Raw genomic sequence first — 21,802 nt, 5'->3', positions numbered from 1 at the left:
ATATGCATATGAAGACATACTTGTTCACATTTACATGCACACATGGATGACTATGTGAATGCTGTTTGAGCTGAGCCATATAGTGTACTATGATTCTATTCCATTTCTGGTCATTTTTGTTTGTTTTTCTTGAGCTTATCATTGACAGTCATTTTCATTGCTTAGTTTTCTATGTACCTATCACTAACTCACCACAAGAATTTCTAAAAAGTATTGTAGTTTTTCTCCAAAACTGTCTACACATTAGATAATCTTCCAATCCCGTTTATTTCTCTTGGAGACACCACCCATGAACCCCTTTGTTGCTCTGCTCCCTGTGAGACTGGTTCTCCCTAGGTCTACGGAGCCGCTGTTATCCTGGGACTTCCCATCACTGTGATCCCAGTAATCCCCTTTTTGTTTGGTCTGGTCTCTGTTTGCATGCTAGAGGCTTTTATCAAATGGGTAGAAAGTCATGTTTAATATTGAGGACTGAAAAGCTGATGGAAATTCTGTTTATCTGAGTGTATAGATCTTCTGATGTGATGGAGGTATTTGATAGAGGGAGGTCCACGTGTCAGTATCTGTAGGTCTTTTTTCCCTGGGGTGATTTGTTTCTCCACAAAAGAAAGGCCCTTGTCCTGCCATGGAGTTCTGTGCTCATGTCTCGGGGTGAGGGCTGTGCTGGAGAAGTTTTCCCTGCTACTTCTTACCGCTGCTCCCAGAAAAGCCTGTCTGACTTTACTTTTGTCTTATTCCAGAGGAGGGTGGGGGAGGGTGGAGGTAGGAGATTTCTCCATTTCACCCTGTTCTACACCGCATTTTCAGAGCTTTCTAGTACCCCCAATTTCCCAGCCTTTCTGGGAATCTGCGGAGGGAATTGGATGCTTCCTACTGACTCCCTCTCTAGACGTTTAAGCTCGCGGTTTCTTTGCTCTTCTAAGTCAGTTACCATTTATCCATTTGCTTTGCAACTTTCAAAACATCATCAGCTTTTATCTGCAGTGGGCTCTTTTCCCATTCCTCTTAGCTCCATCATTTTAGTTGAGTCTTGTGAGATGGTGAAAATAAGTTATGCTCACTTTGCTAATGTGTACATAGTTGGCTTCATTTTCTCCTTTATGTTTGATGTTATTCTTGACTTGCATTTAATCTCAGAGCCCTTGTCTGGCTTGGGTTCACTCTAGTTACACTCCTCACCCTGTTCAAGGAGAATGATTAGGTGGATATAAAATAAGAGAAAACCATTTGCATTTTGCCTGGTATGAAAGTAGTTGCAAAGTCAGTCTTACATTATGGAGAGCTGTCTCATCATTAACTATTAATCTAATAATAAGGCGAGAAAATGGGTCCTATTTAAATTCATCAACAAGGTCCAAGTTTTATGAGTGATAATTTTACAATGCCAAAAATATCATATTCATTTGCAGTGGATGCTGAAATAACTCAGCCCTCATTTTAAGGGCTATCCACATGGGATTTGATCCTCTGTATTCATGCAACCCCATTCTTTGCTTTATATAGCTTCTCAGTTATTTTCATTCTATCACGTATATTATGATAAATATCTCAGGTTAACCTTTTATTTTTAACTACACTTGCAGCCTTAACTGCCATCTTGCAGAGTAGATTTTCCCTATTTTGAACACTCTAGTAAGGTAAAGATAAGTCTAGCTAAATGAAAGAACTAAAGCAAAAAAATTTACACTCTATTTCTGATTTGATGATTTCATTACAATCAAATTAGTGTTTTTTGCTATCTCTGTACAATACTCATTCTTACCCTCTCCCCTTCCCACCGTCTCTCTCTTTGCCTGATGGGCTTTTACTCAGTTTAAATGTCGGCCCCTCTGTGGACCCTTTCTTGGTTTTCCTAGCCCGAGTTAGTTTGCTTCCTACCACAGGTTTGCACAGCCCTGCTTTGGAGGAACCAGCATTTGGTTGCTGCCATGCCTCCTGCAAGAGGGTAAACCCTTCTAGGTTTGAGTTTGGGTTTCCAGGACCCAGTTTGGACTCTTATTCATGGTAGGCTCTCAATAAGTTGTTCACAGGTGAATGGCTAGTGAGCAGAAAGAAATAGTTGTTGAATAAGTAAATGACATCTATTGAAAGTAAGATCTGGGCCAGTGCTGAGAATGATCATTCAGATTCTGTATTCCGTTCTTGTCTTTATTCCATTGTCATGCTCACTTTTTCTTAGAAACAAAACATTGCTGTCTCATTTTGGGTATTAGATTTAATATATAAAAAAGGAAATATTTCAGACTGATAGCCCATAGATGGTTCTGAACTTTAGGAACTACCAAAAAGGAAGACTTAGACCTCATTCCTGCTAATTCAGCAAAAAAACCCTTGAGTTTTACATAGCAAATCTAGGGGCAAAAAAAAAAAAAAATGGATTTACTGAATGTAGGAAAGAAGGAAATTGCAGATAAAAAGATCAGTGTGAGTTATGTAATTCAGCTTGATTATTTTAGTTGTACAATTCTACTGGTACATAGAGACATACAGCTTTTCAAGGAGTTTGGTCATAGAGTAGAGATGAGTGCAGAATCTCAAATGTTGAATTAAAAATGAAAACATTGTTTTGATTACTTAAAAATGTGTGGGTTCTAACGATGATGATGACAGCTTGTTTATGAGACATTTTACTCTTCCAAAGTGTGAGAAGGATTTCCAAACATGGATGTGGAGAACTTCTCCTAAAAACATCAGCTAATGATAGAAATAAAGTTACACACCAAAAGGTTTGCTTTTCGAATTTAGGCTTATGATCTATCTTCTCCTAATACATGGGTTTTTTTAAATTAATAAAATTCTGTATTATTTACTAAGGATTGTCTATAATGACTCCTTAAATTGGAAACTGGAATTTAGGAAGACGTAATATTTCATATGTTTAGAAACGGGGTGGTTATCCTCACTAGGATAATAACCCAGACTTCTAGCCATCAGGAGACATTTTCTTAAACAAGTGTTTATTAATATTTGTAACATTTTTGTAACCTGAAGATTCTGATGGCACTTTGGTGTTCAAGATACATGTGCTTCGGATCAATGTAGTATGTAGTTACTGCTAGGGTTTTTTTGTTTATTTTGGTTTTGCTGTATCTTCAAACTGGTTTATTGTCCACTAAAAGCCTAATAAGTCTATAAAAAATGTTCTGCTTCTTCTCTCACTTATAGGTACTGTGGTCTTTGGAAATGGGTCATTGAATTTCCGAGGAACCGTTTGAAGAGTCAGACTACTTCCCTGCAGCTCCTGTAAGTCACATATTATTTTATGGTGGTAAATACAATTTGGTGTTTTCAGGAAGTCATTATTAGCATAGATATACACTCAAGATTTTTTTATTAAATCAAGAGCAATTATGCCTATAACTAAAAAGACATATTTGCAGAACTTAACACATTTTGTCTATTTGTGAGAATAAATGTGAGAATGTGAGAACATTCCTCAAAAAGTTGTGAGAAATGTAATCTCAAAAAATTTAATTATACAAGTCCTCAGGATTGAGAAAAACAAAAATGAAAAAAGACTAGATTCTTGAGAAGATACTATTATATATTGCTTACTGCCTTAAAAAATGATGCTGTTACTGTTAAAAGAGATAGAAGTGATAGGTATAAAAATTGTGGCCTGCTAGCATTGTGATGTGGTGTTTCTGTTTTGATGTTTTTCCTGAAACTCAGCTTCAGCTTTACTGATTTTCAGGTATTTCAGATGCTTAATGGGAAAGTTCCAGGTTCTAATTTTTTTAAAGATTAATAAGTAGGTAATTTCAGATTTAGTTGGAAGCAGGATTGTGCAGAAGTTGGCTTTTGTTTTCAAATGTTAACTGGTTTGTCACGTTTTATCCTTTCAAAAGATTAATACCTGAAAGGTAAGTGATGATGTGTAATCTGTGAGTGGTCTCCATGTTTTTGAATCGTTTGAGTATGCCATATGGCTATCACATAGTGAGAAGTTGAACTCTGTCCTCCAGTCGCTGTGGTTATCTAGTTGTTGGGTTGTTTTTGTTTTCATTTTTGAGATTGCTGTTTTGATTTGCTCTGGACTTTATAAATGTTTTCTTAAGGAGAGAAAAAATTCCTCTCAGCAAGACTCTTTGTTTGAAATACCTGGCAAGGAGTTGAAGTGTAAAGTAAAAGCTCAAATTCTCCCCCACTCGCTGTCACGAGAGAGTATATGTAACTCTGAATAACATAGTGAGGTTTGTCTTTGAAACTCACCTTATCTGCCTACATGGGCAAGTGAATATAAATTGTGTTGTTGCCAATTTTTCCCGTATTATCATTTTCCCACCTCGGTGTCTGTCATGTGGTCATTGAGATGTCATGGAAATTTATTGTTTCTTTTGAGGCGATGATATTTTCTTATTATCAGATGTTTTTTAGCTTGATACAAAGCTGTGTATAAATTCAACCTCTGCTAACCTTATGACTCCTTCTTACATGTAATAAGAGGAGCTGTTCTGGGATGGGAGGTTATGTTCTCATTAATATATTTGTTGGGAAAGTGCAGCATGGTGGAAAAGCAGAGGGCCTGACTTGCCCAGAGTCCATAAGTTGACTCAGCGACACCTGAGCGTCATAAAACTAAGCTGGGAAGAGGAGGGGGGTGTGGGGATAAAATAAATTAGATAAGAAAAATGGAATAAAGAAAAAAATAGTGGTAGAACAGTGTAAGGTGAAGACAGATACAGGTAAATGCTGGCTGCAAATTTGGCTCTAAGCTTCCTAGTAGCTGACTCAAAAGCGAATATATGAGAAATTGCTTCTAAATTATGAAGCATTACTCAAATGTTCATTAGTATTAATTGTACAATGAAAACTTCAAACGGAGTTAAAACTCTAGGAGTTTAAGGTTTTGCAGTCCTGAGGTTAAATCTGTGCTCTCAAAATTTTCTGTAAACATTTGAATATGCTATAAATATCAGATTTTGGTTTTGCGCCCCAGAACACCTTTTTTTTTTTTTAATTTGCTGGTGGTTTAATTCTAGTAAGATTTAAGTTAATGTTACTAATGCAAATTATTTTTTCCTGTAAATAACTTCCAGGGTGAATCCAGCTTGAGAAGTATAGCTTTGTAAGTGTTTTAAATGGAAGGGTTTTCTCAACCACAAACTACATTGTAGCCTACTTCCCTAAAATACGTCGTAGTAGAAGAGAAAAAAGACTTTTGTATTAGAATAGTGAGTAAAAGATAGGAAAGCCTCTTTGTCATGAAATTAAATGTATAATTTTCTTCATCATTAAAAATCAAGATTTTCCTTGTCACAAGGCACAATCATTTGTTTCAGAATCATATTACAATGTTGTAAATATCATAAAAGTTAAATGCGGTCATCTCACCTAATAAGTTATATTTAATTACTAAAAATCCCTTCATATTTAACAGCGAGGCTGAAAAAAAAAGTACAATCTTCATATATACTAAAAGAACACGTTTCTGTTAATAATTTCAGAGATCCTGAAAGTCTTCACCACAGAAACTTGAAATATATATATTTGAGCATTAACTTAAAACTAACCTATCAATGCCTATGCAGATATGCTGTTCTCAAAATGAAAATTTAAAGCCCCTAAGAGGAGGAGTCAGAATGCGTTAACTATGTTTTTCCTTCTCCAAATATTAAACCGCTAATAACCACTTCTCGTAAAAATCCCTGAATGTATAGTGTATTTTTATGGCTTCGAGAATTGGTCCTTCCTTTTAATTATGATAGTGGTGCTGAATTCAGGACATATGGATATTTACACAGTCTATAAACAGTGCTCAGAAGAATGCAGTTCCAAGGTTATCTCTACTATATGGCATAAGTGTTCTGTTTTCCAGTTATTTACTGATCGACTCGCACATAACATTCTTGGTTGTGACAACAGAGCCTGTAAATTGTCAGTCTCATTCGCAGGCTTAAATTTATCTTCCCGTAGGCGTTCTACCAGGTCACCATGCCAGGCTGTGGCTCGTTGGGGGTTGTGCTTCGGTTCGTTGAGTGATGCGGGTTTAAGGGGTGACGTTGATGGGGCTCTAACTGGGAGCTCGCGGGTCCCCTCAGTCTGGAGCGTGGGCAGTCTGTCCGAGCTGGATAGGGCGGCAGCATGCAGCTGTGTCTTTCAGAGCTTTGGGATGAAGTCTTTGAAAACTGGAAGACACTGTTCCTCAGGTGGGCGCAGGCATTTAGAAATCTGCTGGGCGGATCATCATGGTTGTGGCCTTGAGCGAGTAGCCGGACCCTTTCCAGTAGTACCACTTAATACCATTGAACTTATTTGTGTTCTGCCTCTGTGGGTAGTACATTCCGTTCAGGTTGGAAGGACCACAGGCATCAAACCACCAGCCTGTGAAAGTGAAACACAGAAGGAATTAGGAGCCAGGTGGCCCTATCTCACCGCGGAGTTACAAATACTGGCTAATCCGAGAGTCACATTCTGCTCATTTTAAGCAGGTGTGTGCGGGCCTTCTTGAGAGTGGAGGGTGCCACCCTGGCAGGTGGCAGTGTGGTTTTCCACCTCTACACTGGTGGAACCGTAGCCCCTGGGGCACATGTTTTTACGTGCTTTCTTACTCCTCTTCCCCTGTGCTGTGGGGAAGGGCCAGTCACCCACAGACGTGACTAGGAGACCCACAGGACAGTGGAAAGTGTGGAAAAGTCAGAGCCCGAAGAATCGATGGGTGGCTCTCATCGGCCCAGGATCACCTTCCATCCGGTGCCAGCAACACGGCGGACCAGGCTGCTTCAGGCTCCCCTCCGCCTAACAAAGAATGTCTTTTGGGGACTTCCCTGGTGGAGCAGTGGTTAAGAACCCCCCCTGCCAATGCAGGGGACACGGGTTCGGGCCCTGGTCCGGGAAGATCCCAGATGCTGCAGAGCAGCTAAGCCCGTGCGCCACAAATACTGAGCCTGCTCTCTAGGGCCCGCGAGCCACAACTACTGAGCCCGTGCGCCACAACTACTGAACCTGTGCTCTAGAGCCCACGAGCCATAACTGCTGGAGCCCACGTGCCTAGAGCCCGTGCTCCGCAACAAGAGAAGCCACCGCAGTGAGAAGCCTGCGCACCACAACTAGAGAAAGCCCGCACGCAGCAACGAAGACCCAACACAATCAAAAATCAATCAATCAATAAATTTATTTTTAAAAAAAAGTTTTTGTTTCAAACGTAACCCCAAATTTTAAGTACTCAGTGGAGCTAGATAAAAAGGAAACGTTTAAGTCCCAGAGACAGAAAGGAAATGTAGAGCTATAGTGGTGTGTGCACTAAGGTAAAGTGGGGGATCTGGGAGGCCGCTGCATGGCACAGCGGCGGAGCAGTGGGCATCCACACCTACACCCGAAGGACCAGGCTTGGGCTTTTAATACCCTTACCTAGAGGCCCTGGGTTTGGGAGGGGAAGGAATGCCCTCAGTCTACAAGCATTAATCCAGATAAATCTTTGCAAGATTGGGTTGGAAGGACACATACAGTATGATGCCATTTATATAAAATTTTAAAATAACTATTATCGATCTCTCCATACCTAGTAAAAGAAATCAATAATGTGAACGTTACAGGTATTGGTAGGGCATGTTTTATTTCTTTAAAAAGTATTCTGATGCAATTATTATATTATTTATACACTGAACTCTGATCACCCGTTATTACATCCAAGTGCCTAAATTGTTTCCTGATAGTAACAGCTCCATGACTTAGGTTGATGCAGATTAATGTTGATTTGATAAGACATTTGTGTGTGTGACTCATAAACCTTCAAAATATTCAAGAATATTGCAGATTTATAGATATGTCCATTCCAGAGCCTGTTGTCTGACTCAACTATAGAATTTACTGTCTATGCAAAAATCTAGCTGGTCATTATGCTGGTTTATCTGTGGTCCAGACCACGGCTGGGAATCTGACCTCTACAGTTGGGACCGCTCTGCTGTCTCTCTTGGGCTGCGTTTCTTCTCCCCGATCTCCTTTCCACTTCCACTCTCAGCCCTAAATCTTGATCTGAGTAAGTAAATATGTTGTTTCCTTGGTTATTAATGCACTGATACTCTCTTGAGTAGCTCTTGACATTCGGGTGGTCTGAAAACCGCCACCCTCTGCGTGGACATCTGGGCTCAGTGTGGGAATGACAGACAGGAAGCAGGATTCGGCGTGCTCCCTCCCCTCCCCGCCCTCCCCTGGTTGGCTTCAAAAAGGATTACTGTGGTGGGATGGGAGAGACAGGCAGCTTTTACACAATCAGCATAATAGCTTTCTCTGGTGAAAAAATTACTGAAGTAAGTATGGCTAATAGGGAAGAGCTAAGTTACCAACGTCTATTTATACATGAAATATATTCTCTAAGGAACCATAGGACTGATTTTCTTAATGGAACCTAATTCTCTCAGTATCATTTTAAAGACCTGAAAATTACTGGGTTTCAAATTATTTTTGTAAATAAATCCTTCCTTTTGTCCGTAAATGATTCTTAACTGCAGTACAAACACGTGACAAGTTTAGACCCTTTACTTGTTTATGCAGTACCTCGTATTTATAAAATATATTGACTGCAGCTCTTTCCTCTGGTTTTCCTGGGTGAGTAATGAATGAATTTTTGGTGATACAATTCATGGTCTCTACAAATTAAACCCTGCCAATTTCCTGTTTGCCTCTGCATTTCGTCTGCACTGTTGGCAGAATTTTTGTTGCTGATTTCAACCTTTCAGTGTTTTTAAGAACTAACTCCACAGCATTTGCCCGACTTTTTCCTGGTCTCAATCACAATTAACTGGTTTTAGTTATTCCACGTTTAAAATTTTAGGAATCAGAAGAATAAGTTTTCTAACAGTTGGTTCCTGTCACTAAACTCTGAAATGTTTCTGAGAACTCATGTGGCCATTAAGTGACTGTTATACCACATTTGCTTATGGGTATGGTCTCTTTTTGTTTGTGTGTGTTGTTTTTAAGAGGTCTAACATGAAAGGTAGCAGGCAAGAGCCTGAAGGTAAAGGCCTTAAAGTGGACAGTCATTCATTTGAATTTGATGCACAGAAAAGGAGCTTGGTTAACTACTTTCTGTGCATTATTAGTATTTGCTATACATTAATGAAATACTTTAAAAAAAAAGACAACTGAAAAATCCTTGTTGGAACAATAAATTATTAATTGGAAACATTTCTATACTGATGAATCTATGTCCCTGTTTCGGTAGCCATTTTTAATTTTTAACCTTTTTAATAAAGCAAAATGGAATTAAACCATCGTGCCAACATCTGATACTCAGCACAAACTCCAGAGAGCTTGCTGAGTATCACACGGCCCCTCTCCTTGCCAGGGGTAGGTCCTGAGGAGACACAGTTGGCCTGCTGACAATTCTAGCTCAATATCACATTCGTGTGTAAAACTCAACAGTCTGAAAAAGCGAAAAACAAATTTCCCTGTATTGAGCAAGTAAGTCTATTTATGAAATTGGGACATTGTCACCAATCACAGGTTGAAGTCCAAAGAGCCAACCTTTCCCTCTATGAAATCCTTTCTTGCCAATACAAATAGGAAGAGAGAAACGTCATCCCACCTCCTGTGAGCATTTGTGAACATTTGCAAATACATTTGTCGTTGTCTGCGTCCTTTGTGCTAAAATCATTTCCTGGTTGGCTTATGCTGCTTATTTTGCCGGCTGTCCCTGTGAGTCCTTTAAGGTGAATCCTGTAAGCATGCAAAGAAAAAAAAAAAAAGGCAAAACATAATTGGCTTGGGTGGTTGATTTATCATAGTGGAAAGTTTTTTACAACGAAGAATTTCATTCTACAGAAACACGTGCTATGCTGCTCAGTGCACTAGTGCATACTCTGGACAAAATGTTTTTGCGCTGGTATAAACAGGAACCAACTTATCATCAAATCCTTAGGCAAAGAGGAATGTTTTCATGAAGCCTTCAACGCATATCACTTGCAGAGGCATCAGCGGGGACTTGGGGGCCCTGTCATTTATTTTCCTGCTGCTTTCAGGTAAACAGAAGAGGGGAAAATACATCGTGATGGGATCCTCTTTCCAAGTCTCCAGGCGTCATCCATCTCTTGTAGAAATGAGAATCCAGGATGACTGGTGGGTGTGGGGAGGACAGCAGACAACAAGGAATGACCACCGAATGTGAAGTAGGAATCTAGAGAACTGTGTGGAAAAACAAATCCTTGTGGCTGCTTTGCCTTGTTTCTGAATAGTATTTTAATAAACCTGCCAGACATTGAGAAAGAATAAGCGTACTATTAAGTTAGACCCTAGATAATAGCCCAGGCTTTTAGCAGATTGCAGAAGTCTGGCTCGCCCCAGCACTGTGCCTGCCAAGGAGGAGGGGAGAAGGGCAGGGGCAGGTCTGTGAGCCCAACTCCAGGAGAGCCCCAGGCAGACAGGCTCCGGAGCTCGGAGCAGGGTCCAGGGGACGCGGGTGCCTGTGTCGAACTCCATGTCACAGTGTGGCGCTTGGAGCGCGGAGACCTGGGGCGTGAGGTCTCCCCATCCCAGGGACACTCCTGCTGTACTTTAAGCACCGCCGCCGCCGCTCATCTCGGGAACACCTGCTCACATTTGCTAACAGCTATCTGGGAGGGAATAGGATTTCCTGGAATTCATGCTGGAGCAGAAGGTGGAGCTGAGAGGAAAGGTTCCCCAGGGGCGTGTCTCTAACCCGCCTGTGCCACTCACTGTCCCGGGCCCGTGCATGGAATGCCCAGACCGGCCCCGAGAGGCAGGCGCCACCCCCCTCTTACACGTAAGATCGCTAAGGTTCAGTTCGGAGGTGGGAGCTCGTCCACAGCCACGTGCTGTAAGTGGTGGAGCTGGGACTGGCAGCAGCTGGGACTGCACCTCCGTTAGGGCTCCACGCTGCTGCGCCCCTTCACAGGGGCGCTTGGTTATCGAGGAGGCACTTGTGAAAAGGGGGGCACGGGGGCATATCCAGTGAGTTCCATAAAGCGCTGGTCCTGAGTAACGTTTGTGTTGGTAACTCAGATTTTTGTTTGTAGTACTGTAGCTCTGGAAGCCTCATCACAGGCATTGATCGAATTTCTGAATTTCAGGGTTATCCTCATGCTTCAAAAATGACTCTGGGCCCTAGCACAGCCTCTGCATACCTGCTGCAAGGCCTTCCTGTAAGTTCTGCTCACCCTTGGGATTTTGAAACACTTTAATTTCTGTCCAGGCCCTTCTCATTAATCGTAGGTAGGGTTGAAATGAACTACTCCCCGTGCTTTTCCTCCTTTGAACTCTCCTGTCTCCTTTGAACAATCTCAGTTCTACTGGAACGCATTAAATTTCCCCAAAGCAAAAGAAGGGAGAATACTATGTTTTATGAGTCTCTGTGAGAAAAGTTGTATCTTTTTAGATCCTTCTGCCGTATGGCCCATTGTTTTATTTTATTTTTTATTTTTATTTTGTGGCTGTGTTGGGTCTTCACTGCTGCACGTGGGCTGAGCGGGGGCTACTCTTGGTTGTAGTGCGTGGGCTTCTCATTGAGGTGGCTTCTCTTGTTGTGGAGCACGGGCTCTAGGTACGCAGGCTTCAGTAGTTGCAGCATGCAGGCTCAGTAGTTGTGGCACGTGGGCTCAGTAGTTGTGGCTCGTGGGCTCTAGAGCGCAGTCTCAGTGGTTGTGCCACACAGGCTCTAGGGAGCGTGGGTTTCAGTAGTTGTGGCTCGTGGGCTCTAGAGTGCAGTCTCAGTAGTTGTGGGGCATGGGCTTAGTCGCTCTGCAGCATGTGGGATCTTCCTGGACCAGGGATCGAACCCGTGTCCCCTGCACTGTCAGGCGGATTCTTAACCACTGTGCCACCAGGGGAGTCTGGCCCATTGTTTTAAAGTTGCCTTCTTGTAAAATTTGATTGTTAAGAATAGCCACGTTCTTGAAATTACTTGAAATTGGTACCGATTGCTTTTACATCACAGTAGAGTGAAAGGAGAGGTAATGCCAACATTTAATAATTAAATCTCAGTGTTTGTATAGAATTGCAAGAATGTTTGTGAAAAGTGACCAATTCTTAAGGTTTAATATACAAGTAGTTTTTAGTTTTAGTAAAAATAATCATAGTCTATTGATGCATTTATCCCTTCTTGTAACGTATATTTTTTCAGTTTTCCTACATTTGGGAAAAAATTCCTTTAGTGAAAAACAACTTAGCTGCTACATACAATTGGCATTCTGAAACATCTGTAGTTATTGTTTTAGCCACATCCCAGTTTTCTTATCACATTGACATGTTTTATTAGGATAATAATTTTTTCAGTGTAGTATCTGTTTTATACTGCCAAGTAAATTCAACTGAGCTTTAAACAACTGTGTGCTTTGTAAAATGGCATATCCAAAAATTGATTGCATTTCTAAAGGAAATATCTGTTAAGAGCCATCACAGTTTAAAATATTTTTATAATGTCAGCATACAAGGGTAATGACCCATATTATAAAATCTTCTTATATAAACAGTCTAATCCTTAATTTTTGTGTGTGCTTTTTTTTTTTTTTAATTCCTGTGTTGTAGATTCCTAACTGTTGCCAGTTGAAAAAATATTTAGCTTGGAGGTCAAACAATGACCAACCACTCATGTCTAAAAATTCATTGAAGTTTTGATCTGTGGAGTCAACTTTGGGCTGCAGTGAGGCCCCAACACCTATCTCTTCATTCATCTGAGTTCCCGTCCACCCTGGACAGCCGGCTCTTTCTGTAATGAGAGCTGATGGGCTGTTTCACTGACTTCTTAAAAGTCATGTCGAAGCTTGTCGTACATTATCTGTTTTCAAAACATGCTTCCGAATTTTGGTCCACTGTTTATAAAGCAGGACACTGGACATTGTGCAGTTCTCAGGTGGCTGTCAGCAAGCTGGCTTTCGGCCCGTTTTTTCGTGCTGTCCATCGCGCACCTCCCCAAGGAAGCCAGCTCAAGGATTTTGAAATCGTGGGTTTTTCCCAAACTACTCAGATCTTGGAATTTCTGTTGAGCAGAGGGTCTGAGTCGGGCATCAGTGGGGTTTAGACGGGACGGCAGGCCAGCTGACGCCTGTCTCCTGTGACGTTCCTGTGGAACTTCGCTTGTTTATTTCTGACTTCAGAGTTGGTGTTTCATAACGTGTGCTCCATGATCACCAAAACCCCCAAACACCACCAGTCCGAGCCCTCTAGACTCCCTCAGGGTGTGTTGGTGCCTGAACCCTTGTGTTGTGCCTTCTCAGACCAATTCCCGTGTGGCCACCAGGCCCCCCATCGCCCTGCTCTGCGCCGCCGTCGACACGCACGTCTGAGCCCCTCTCCCTGTAAAGCACAGGTGCACGTGCCTACTGCCCTTGCCTGGCACAGCAGGTTGTAGAGATCCCTTTGCTCTGTCTCTACTCTCTGGGCGCTTTAGAGCCAAAGAGTAAAGTCCCAGTCAAAATTGCCTGTGCTTTTCTTGGAACATTCAAGATTAGCTGTGTCCAGTGGGTGGGAGGAGGTAGGTAAATACTGAGGCAGTGCTGTGAATCAGATGATCTTCCTATAGCAGAGGGCAGAGGGTCTGGCTACCTACTGCCCACCTAATCCTTCCTCTTTTGAACTTGGCAACTCATCCTGACTTTGGGATGGAACATAACAGTTGAATATGTCTAAACTTCAAAAAGATAGATTTAACTTTTAAAACCTTCTGGAAGAAAACAGTATAGTCATGGGTATACATCTGTTGTGGTATTGGCATGGCATTTTATAGGGACACAACATTCACCTGTTCTACAAACAGTTGTTAAAGACCCATTATCTGCCACACAGGGTTCACCTGTGCCCTGAGGCTACACAGCAAACACAACAGGCAAAATTCTGTCCTCATGAAGCCTTCCTTATATTGTCGAAATTAAAGTTCGAATGTTGAAACTAGAGCAACTTACCTAAAGGCGGCAAAGAGCTCTAAGAAACAAGATGTTTTTCCCCCTTAAGGTAGCCTATGAGTAATTTAGATTCTGGTTAATACAATGGGGTTCTGACTTTCTGGAGTCATCACCCAGCAAGTCCTTTAACTTTTTCAGTGACATATAATTTCCTTACCTGTAATTGAGTTCTTCGCTTGAGAGATAGAAATGGTCGTACAACGAGTAAGCCTCATTCCCTTCCCAGTCTTTCAGGTGTATTTTAAGCACGTAGCGTTTCTGATTAGTCACTTGTGAAACAAACTCATTTCCCAGCCAGTGTTCGCCTGAAGGGTTCCCAAATCCCTGAAATCGAAGTTGTAAAATTCACTTACTTCATTTATTTTTTCTTCATGTATTTGAAATCAATAGTCCATCAACTTAACACGGAATAACCATTCAATATTCAACAGAAATCCCTTCCCGTACCATGAAACTTTGGGGTCTTCCATATAAGAAAGATTTTTAAAAGGTCAGTTTTAGGAAACTAAGCTGTTACCAGAAGGAAATTAGTATTGGGATAATTAGAACGACTTGGGGAACCACCGATATCATAAACATCTCAGTTTACAGACGTGTGAAACACGATGAAACAGTTTACCAAAAAATGCTGAGCCCACCATTAAAAATAAGCTTAACTTTCGCATGCCTTTGTTTTGATATATAGTTTACATTACATTGGCAGCAGGACCATTCTTTAACGGGGAGACTGAAACACCAGTTAAAAAGAACCCTTTGGTTAAAAAAAATGATCAAAAGTCATTGGTTAGTTTTAGATTTGTGGTAAAGTTCCTGCACATTCTCAAAGTTAGTTTTCGCAAAGAAAATTATTTTCAGATGGTTTAAAGAGTATTCATACCACTTTATATTCTTTCCAAGTCCTCTGAAAATCAACACTGCCATCTTCACGTCGCTGAATAATTGTCCACCCACCTCCAGCTGTTTCCATGTCACAGTAAGCCTGCAAACAGGAACGCACAATTACTGCCTGGGAAATGTGCGTGACTTGGGTCTTTGTCTTAAATAACAGAAACGAGATGAACGGAGATACTTATAATAAGACCAGGGCTGATGGGGTTCTCTGGGGTAAATCTTGTGGTCTTCCAAGAGGCAGAGGATTTTAAAGAAATTGAAAACCATGAATTTAAAATGATGATGAAAAGTAAACAGTAATATAACATGATGTGTCGATGAAACTAGGACCTTGTCATCATCTGTTCTAGGCTAAAGACCCACCCCGATAGCTGACCCTGAGATCGCTGTTCCTTAGAGATTCGCTGGGAATGGGACGTGTTGGCAGATTGGCCCCAAACCTCTCATCTCCAGCCTGTAGAAATCCATCGCCTCGTGTTCACAGCCCTGAAAACCTTTATGATGGTTGCCAGTCCCGACTGACTCTCCAGAGAGTGGTATAAAAGGGAGACTCTTGCCTTGTGGGGTTTCCAAGACTCCTGTGATGCCATGGGGCTGTTCGGCTTCCTCCATGTGTGGGATCAAAGTCAGGTTTCCTGGTTCATCCCTCAGAACAAGGGACCGGGGGCTCCCGTGTACCTGCTGTGTGTGTGTGACCTGAGGGGCCTGGCAGCTCCACCCCACAGACCCTGACTTCATGCTTCTCTGCACTTTGCTCACTGCCCCTGTTACTTCTCTTCCCAGCTCTTTTGATTTCTGCTTTTAAACGGGCTTGGTGGGTTTAAACTTTGTTCGCTACACAGGATTCTTCCTTGGGCTAGGAGCATGCATGCTCAATTTCAACTCAGCTGGAGTTTTATTATGAAATTTAAAACCCCCGAAAATAAGATTACACAAATAGTTTTAAATAATGAGATTATAGTAGAACGAAGGCGTTTTCCAAAAAGTTAAGATGAATTTCCTTACAGGTTACAAGGTAGTAAATGTGAAAGTTAAGGTTCAAAAGCAATTAGCAGTATTCTTCCTTTGTTGTCTTCCATGGTCTTTGGGGGGAAGAATGGAGATAATTTTGGCAGAGTAAGTTTACACGTCAACTGTACTGCATTTGTGAGCCGAAATCCTGGAGAATGGGGGCTGAAGGAGAACCCAGAGTGCACCTGGACCCGCCCTTTCATTGTAAGCGCTTGTTGGCCATCCTGTTTCGAGCGGAACCAAGAGCGGCAGCTGGAACCCAGCACTGCTTCTCCTGTTGTGCGCTCTCCACCGCCATTCCAGACTCTCTCCAGGATGGACGCTCGGCCCGTCATCGCTTCCCCAGTCACCCTCATGTTTCGAAACGTGTTCCATGAAAGAAGATTATATTTATCAAGAATAAGATGATTTCCCCATTTTAAATTAATCAGCCATATGAAATCGATCTGCTTAATATAACCCCTTATTATCTCTCTGTGTTGACGTTATTATTATTATTAATTATGGTTGTTATCATTGCTATGCATCACTCTGTTCCAAGCACCAGGCTAGGTACTTTCCGTATATTATCTGTAATCTCATGGCAACTCTGCTGTGATACTATCATTCTGCATGTTTGAAAGGAGAAAAGATTTGGTAAAGTTAGGTTAATTTGATCAGAGTCATTCAGCTATTAAGTAGCATATAGGATTTGAATAAGGTCTCTTTAATTTCCTCATTCTGTGATGTGTTTTCTACTCCCCCATGCTTCTGAAAACAGAGAAACCTGACTGTTTTGTTAATAGGTCAGAAGGCCCTCCATGCAGCTCCACGTTGAAATCAGTTCATGAATAATACTGCCTCTCACTCGCCTCTGGTCCACAAGATGGTCCGTACTGCTCACTTCTGTCAACGTGTCTAGTAAACTAGCTGAATAAGCTCCATTGATCTGAGCAGTCCTGTGCACACATGTTAGCGCCCCTGTGTCCTAAAAGGCGTGCTAGCGGGTAAAAGGACGGCACACTGTTCTCAGGGAGCCTGTCCTCATTCTAATACTTGCTTCTTCAGTGTCAGAATCACCCTGATGCAGTTGCTGATATTTAAATCAGAGAACAAGTCCATCTTGTTGTGCAAATCAGTGAAGACCAAGAGCTGGGGTCTGAGCCATACTATCCTCTCACCCCATTAGGGACAATGATGGGATCATGGGAACGTTTTCTTAATATTACTTTGTCCAGCTTAAGAAAAAGAACAGAGCATTTATAAACACCGAAGTATCATGGTTAGTTGGCTCATGAGGCTTCCGGAGCAAGATAGTGTTCAAGTAGAGTTCTCCACGTAGCCAGAAGGTACAGATGAAAATGGTGAAGTAGATTACATAGGGTCGGAAAAGCATAAGTCCTCAGATAATGCCCATGACCTCACTGCTAAGCTACAGCAAACCCGAGGACGGTTAATACTTTTGATGAGCACACCATGGTGTGGTCCAGGGACCTGATATCTCGCTCTAAAGCTTGATTTCTTTCAGCAAATAGCGCTTGATTTAAATGTTATGCTTCGGCTCTGAGGCCATGGTGACTAAGTGATTAAAGAGCAAAGAGATCGACATTAGGCGTCAGGTATCCTGGGAAATGTAGGGAAGGAAGCTCTTATGTCTCTAACTAGCAAAAATGTAACCCTAATGCTTCTGATAAATGTCATCTTGCAATGCCTATCTTGTACAAAAACCTAATGAATTCTTCAAAAATAAGGTTGAAATGATATTTAGGCCTCTTTGGGAAAGATCTGCGCAGAGATCTGTTGAACATTCTTTCCTTGAATTAGATGAAGCAGGCCAAGCTCAGGTGCCCTGGCCCACAGAGAGGTTGTCTCACAGTCCTTGCGTGTTGAATGGATGGCAAGCACCGAGCCCTGTCCTGGGTGCTCATCTCCATCATCACCCCGAAACTGCTCTCTAAGACAGGGGACATCGTGTCACGTCGCAGATCAGGAAACGGGAGCCTCACGCAGGTTCAGTGACTTGCTGAGAGGCACACGTTGGCAGAGTCAGAATTTACACCCAGATCTATCGGCCTTCCTCAGATTGAATTATGGAGTCTGAAGTCTGGAAGGGAATCCAGAGGTGACTCATCTGGACCATATATGTTAGAGATGAAAACATTGAGGCTTCAAAGATTGTTGTTCCCGGCTGTGTCAGTGAGTTGTTTTCACTGCGTACGTGTAAAAGGCATATATAAATCCTAACGTTTCCAGCCGTGGCCTGAGACCACATCACCCCAGAGCTGTATATCTTCTTCTCCCGGCAGTGAGGTCTTTGGGGTTGGTACGGCGAGCTGGGGCAGGGACAGGCGCTGAGGCAGGAAACATTACACAGTCCCTCTGGGTCTGCATCAGGGAGCAGCCCACTCTACTCTCCATTCTCCTGCTCAGGTCACTTCTGTCCCCTTACCTCCAGACCCAGAACAGACCGACATCTGGTGACAGACAACAGCGTCCAAAGAGCTGGCATGGGAACCAGATAGCACAGGGGACTGAAGGGCTTAGTATAGAGTCTGCTCATTACTTTTTCATCTGCAACAGAATATTTGGGTTTTTTCTCCCCTTAATACACTGCTTTTAGGGTGCTAGGGACATTAACTGATTTTCAAGGTTGATTTAAAGCAGCACGAATGAATTCGAAAGATTTCTTTGGAAAGTCTTACCGTGAATAATAGCACAAGAATATTGTGCTATTATTCAAGATACATCGAATATTTATCTTTTAAATTCAAAATCAAGTGTATGTTACTGTTTGAAATTCCACATCTTTAAGCCCTTGTTTGTATTTTTAAAGTGTTTTCCTTTATGACCATGTTACATACTGAGGATAACCCTGAGTTCAAAGAGATGATACTTCCAGGAGCCTTTAAAGTCTCCATTGATGCAGCGTCAAGTGCCTTTTCTGTAAGTGTTTCTGTTCATTCAGTGTGTAGCTGCCTTTACAGTTGGACGTAAACATACTTACAGGCATTTAGCATATCATCCCAGGGTTCTGTAACACTTCACACTGATTCTCATGTAATGTTGTTTTACCTTATCAAAGCCACATTGAAATACTCCCCGGGGAAGTGACTTTTTTTTTTTCTCATCTAAAGCTTAACATCTCCCAAAGCAAGTTTTCCAGAATATCCAAGGAAAACCGAGTTAAGCTGTACACTGGCTTCTCCTGACGGTAAATTCTGATTCTTGGTTCACTTACGAGCTTCCACCTTGAAGTAAACTCCAGGTACTTGGGAAGAAAATGACCTGCTCTCGTTGATGGTGTGAGTTAAGTCTTCCAGCCCATCAGATGGGGGTATGAATGGCCCACCCAGGGAAGCCTTGAGCCCCCTGCAGCAAGTCCAAAGGGTCGGAACTGTCTCCATAACCATGTCCTTGGCATTTGGGGCTGTGACAGCATTTGCACTGATGGTACAAAAGCACTAGTGGGTGAAACTGCCAGTGCCCTGGAATGAACTAACTGGTGCAGAGCACGCCGGAGTCACTGTGTTCCTCGGTCACACACTCGCTGTTTGGGGGGAAAAAGCCAAGTTCACTTCAGGATGTCTCTGACAAAGCAGTAAAAAAAGTATTAATCTTATTAAACCTCTACTGCTGCGGGCACGTCTTTTTATCTTCTGTTTGGTGCAATGGAAGTGAGTATAAATCACTTCTGCACATCAAGCTGCCATGGCTGTCTCAAAGAGAAATTTTGTGTGACTGTTTCAGTTGCAAGTTGAACAAGCCTTTTGTTTTTTGGATGGAATACGATTGCCGCTTGAAGTAACGATTGAAACATAAACTATGGGTATTCGAACTCTGGTATTTTGGAAGACATTTTCTTTGAAGTTAATGATGCGGGTCTGACACTTCAAGGCAGACAGCTGACACTCTGCATGACTAAGCCAAATGCAAGGAGACGATGAGTAGATTATCTTATATATTAGGTAGACACATATAATAAGATGGATATTTCTACATCGTTCATGTGCATCGTCAGTGTTCTGTGCCCAGTGGCTGGGCTCGGAGCCCTTGGTGAGACCTTTCCATGTGTCAGTGTTTCTTGCTTTGCTCTGAGTGGAGCTGGGATGGATCCGGGGTGTGTGAACTATGTCTGCAGTTGCTCCACTTCTAAAACGACTTGCTTCAAGCCAGGGAGGTGAAAATGGGAGACAATGCCTTACCTTGATCTCCTCCGTGGAGTTAGGGAACGTCAGTGTGTAGATGCCACTGGTGGTCAGTCCTGACTTGAATGCTTCCGCGCAATCTCTGAAGATGATTTGTTCTTCCTTAGCAATGAGGGAGTGCTTAGCTGCTTTTTAAAAATAGGAAAGCTTTTAAAAGGAGTTCTTGAAAAGATAAAAGTATGTTATTTCAAGATGCACTCATTTGCTAAGTTTTATTACATTTGAATTCTTACAATAAGTAAAAGGGAGATGCTAGTATTTTAGCCTTTCAAAAGTTACTCCTTCAGCCTGTTCCGTGTTAACGCTCAAAGATTGTTACCAATAATCCATACTTCCTTTTTCTTCTCATCAACTATATGTAATGCAAGTACTTCACACTCAGCCTAAAGAAACTATTACTTTTAAAAAAATCTTCCATCTTGAGTAGAATCAGATAAAGTTATTACAGAAGAATAAAACAGAATGTACCTGAAAATACAGTTGGCTCCACAGTGGCTGCATCCACAGCCCACTGGCCACGTCCTACCTAGGCAGTGCTGTGGATTGCTGTCCTTTCTTTCTGTGTATCTGAGGCCAAGTCTTTATACGTTTCTTTAGACCACTGGGTGAAGACATTTAGTATTCTTCGGATTTTTAGCAACCGTCTCATGATAGCTTGCGTTAAAGAGGAACCTAACATTTATTTATCTGCGTCTTTGAAATTCTTCCTTTTAAGTCTAAAAAGTCTAGGACTATGAAATTCTTTCAAAATTTTATTCTGCTCTCAACGTTTAGACTTTCCAGTCCCTTTTTTGCCACATTGAAAAAGTGTTTGTGTGTATGTATTCTTGCAGGTGTGTATTTGTACGTCATTCTAGAGATGGACGCAAGCCTAGGTGTCTGGACCGGGTGGCGAGGGCAGGCATCACAGGTGGAGGCTCCCGTCTGCACACCAGCTGGAAGCACACGGCACAGACGAAGCCTGTCCTGCTGCTCTTTCACCTGTGCTCGTTTGTTCTACCAGGATCTGAGCTACGTGACTTTCTCTACTTTGGCTCATCCCAGCTAATACCTCACACTGTCTTGGTCCCACCAGACATCAGATAGTTGTCTTTTCCTTTTTTCTGAATGTGAGAAAAATATATGATTTTTTTTAAATTATAAGAGAGTGAAAGTCTAGTTGGAAGGCACATGCTGCAGGCTGGCCACCTGGTGTGAAACCTGCCCCTTAGCACAAAGTTGTGCTACTGTTTTTGTTTGTTTGCGTCCTTGTTTAAGTAGAGACTTTGCGTAAATGTTTCTGTAATTAAAGTGGGGATAGCTGTATGAGTCAAGAAAAATGTGAGAACATAATTTCTTATGGAGGTGAAGAGGGTCTCTACATGAATCATATGTAAAGTGCATCTGTGTCAAAAGAATACAGTTGAAAGGACACTGAAACAGACCGTAGCAAGAACTAGACCCAATGTTTAAGAAAAAAAAAAAAACTTAAAAATACCACACAGGTTGTGTATCATGTCTCTAATTAACAACTGAAGATGCATCCCTTCTTCCCTCTAATATCGAAGAGAAGTTGAAAGGTCAAAAAGGAATAAGGAAGGCAAGATGTAGTTAAGGATGTGGTGAGAGAAGGAAACTGGCATTTCTTGGGTACCAATCTTATGCCAGTTACTGCAAATACCGATATTATCTCATTTAATCTTCACAACAACCCTACGGGCCTAGGATTGTTTCTCCCTCTTAAAAAATAAAAAAATGTCCACTATGGTTTAGTAACTTACCCAGCCCCAAACATCTAGGTAGCAATGGAACTAACTAAGAGTAGACTCTCTGAGCCCATGAACAAAAAAGTATGTTTGGGTTGGTTTGCCTCATAATAATTAG

At 41.9% G+C, this 21,802-nt stretch overlaps 2 protein-coding genes across 5 annotated transcripts in view; one reads left to right on the top strand and one right to left on the bottom strand.

The window, feature by feature from the left end:
* The window catches only part of MCPH1 (microcephalin 1), a gene marked incomplete at both ends in the record, with an annotated part of 219,396 nt that overhangs the window by 95,604 nt on the left and 101,990 nt on the right, over window positions 1-21,802 (top strand). The window contains 2 exon segments of the mRNA XM_082680246.1: window positions 3,166-3,192; window positions 3,196-3,243. Coding sequence (XP_082536372.1) covers window positions 3,166-3,192; window positions 3,196-3,243 — 75 coding nt within the window.
* The window catches only part of ANGPT2 (angiopoietin 2), a 54,034-nt gene continuing 37,604 nt past the window's right edge, over window positions 5,373-21,802 (bottom strand). For 2 of the 4 annotated variants that reach the window (XM_082680481.1, XM_082680483.1), the window contains 5 exons: window positions 19,937-20,067; window positions 14,731-14,832; window positions 14,011-14,177; window positions 9,527-9,657; window positions 5,373-6,324 (listed from right to left, as the gene is read on the bottom strand). In XM_082680481.1, coding sequence (XP_082536607.1) covers window positions 6,164-6,324; window positions 9,527-9,657; window positions 14,011-14,177; window positions 14,731-14,832; window positions 19,937-20,067 — 692 coding nt within the window. In that variant the 3' untranslated portion in view covers window positions 5,373-6,163. The remainder of the gene's footprint in view (window positions 6,325-9,526; window positions 9,658-14,010; window positions 14,178-14,730; window positions 14,833-19,936; window positions 20,068-21,802) is intronic. The other 2 variants (XM_082680480.1, XM_082680482.1) reach the window with 1 other exon arrangement.

This window comes from Grampus griseus (assembly GCF_964374135.1).
Source record: "Grampus griseus genome assembly, chromosome: 21".
Taxonomy (NCBI): Eukaryota; Metazoa; Chordata; class Mammalia; order Artiodactyla; family Delphinidae; genus Grampus; species Grampus griseus.
This window is presented reverse-complemented; position numbering and strand designations above follow the sequence as displayed.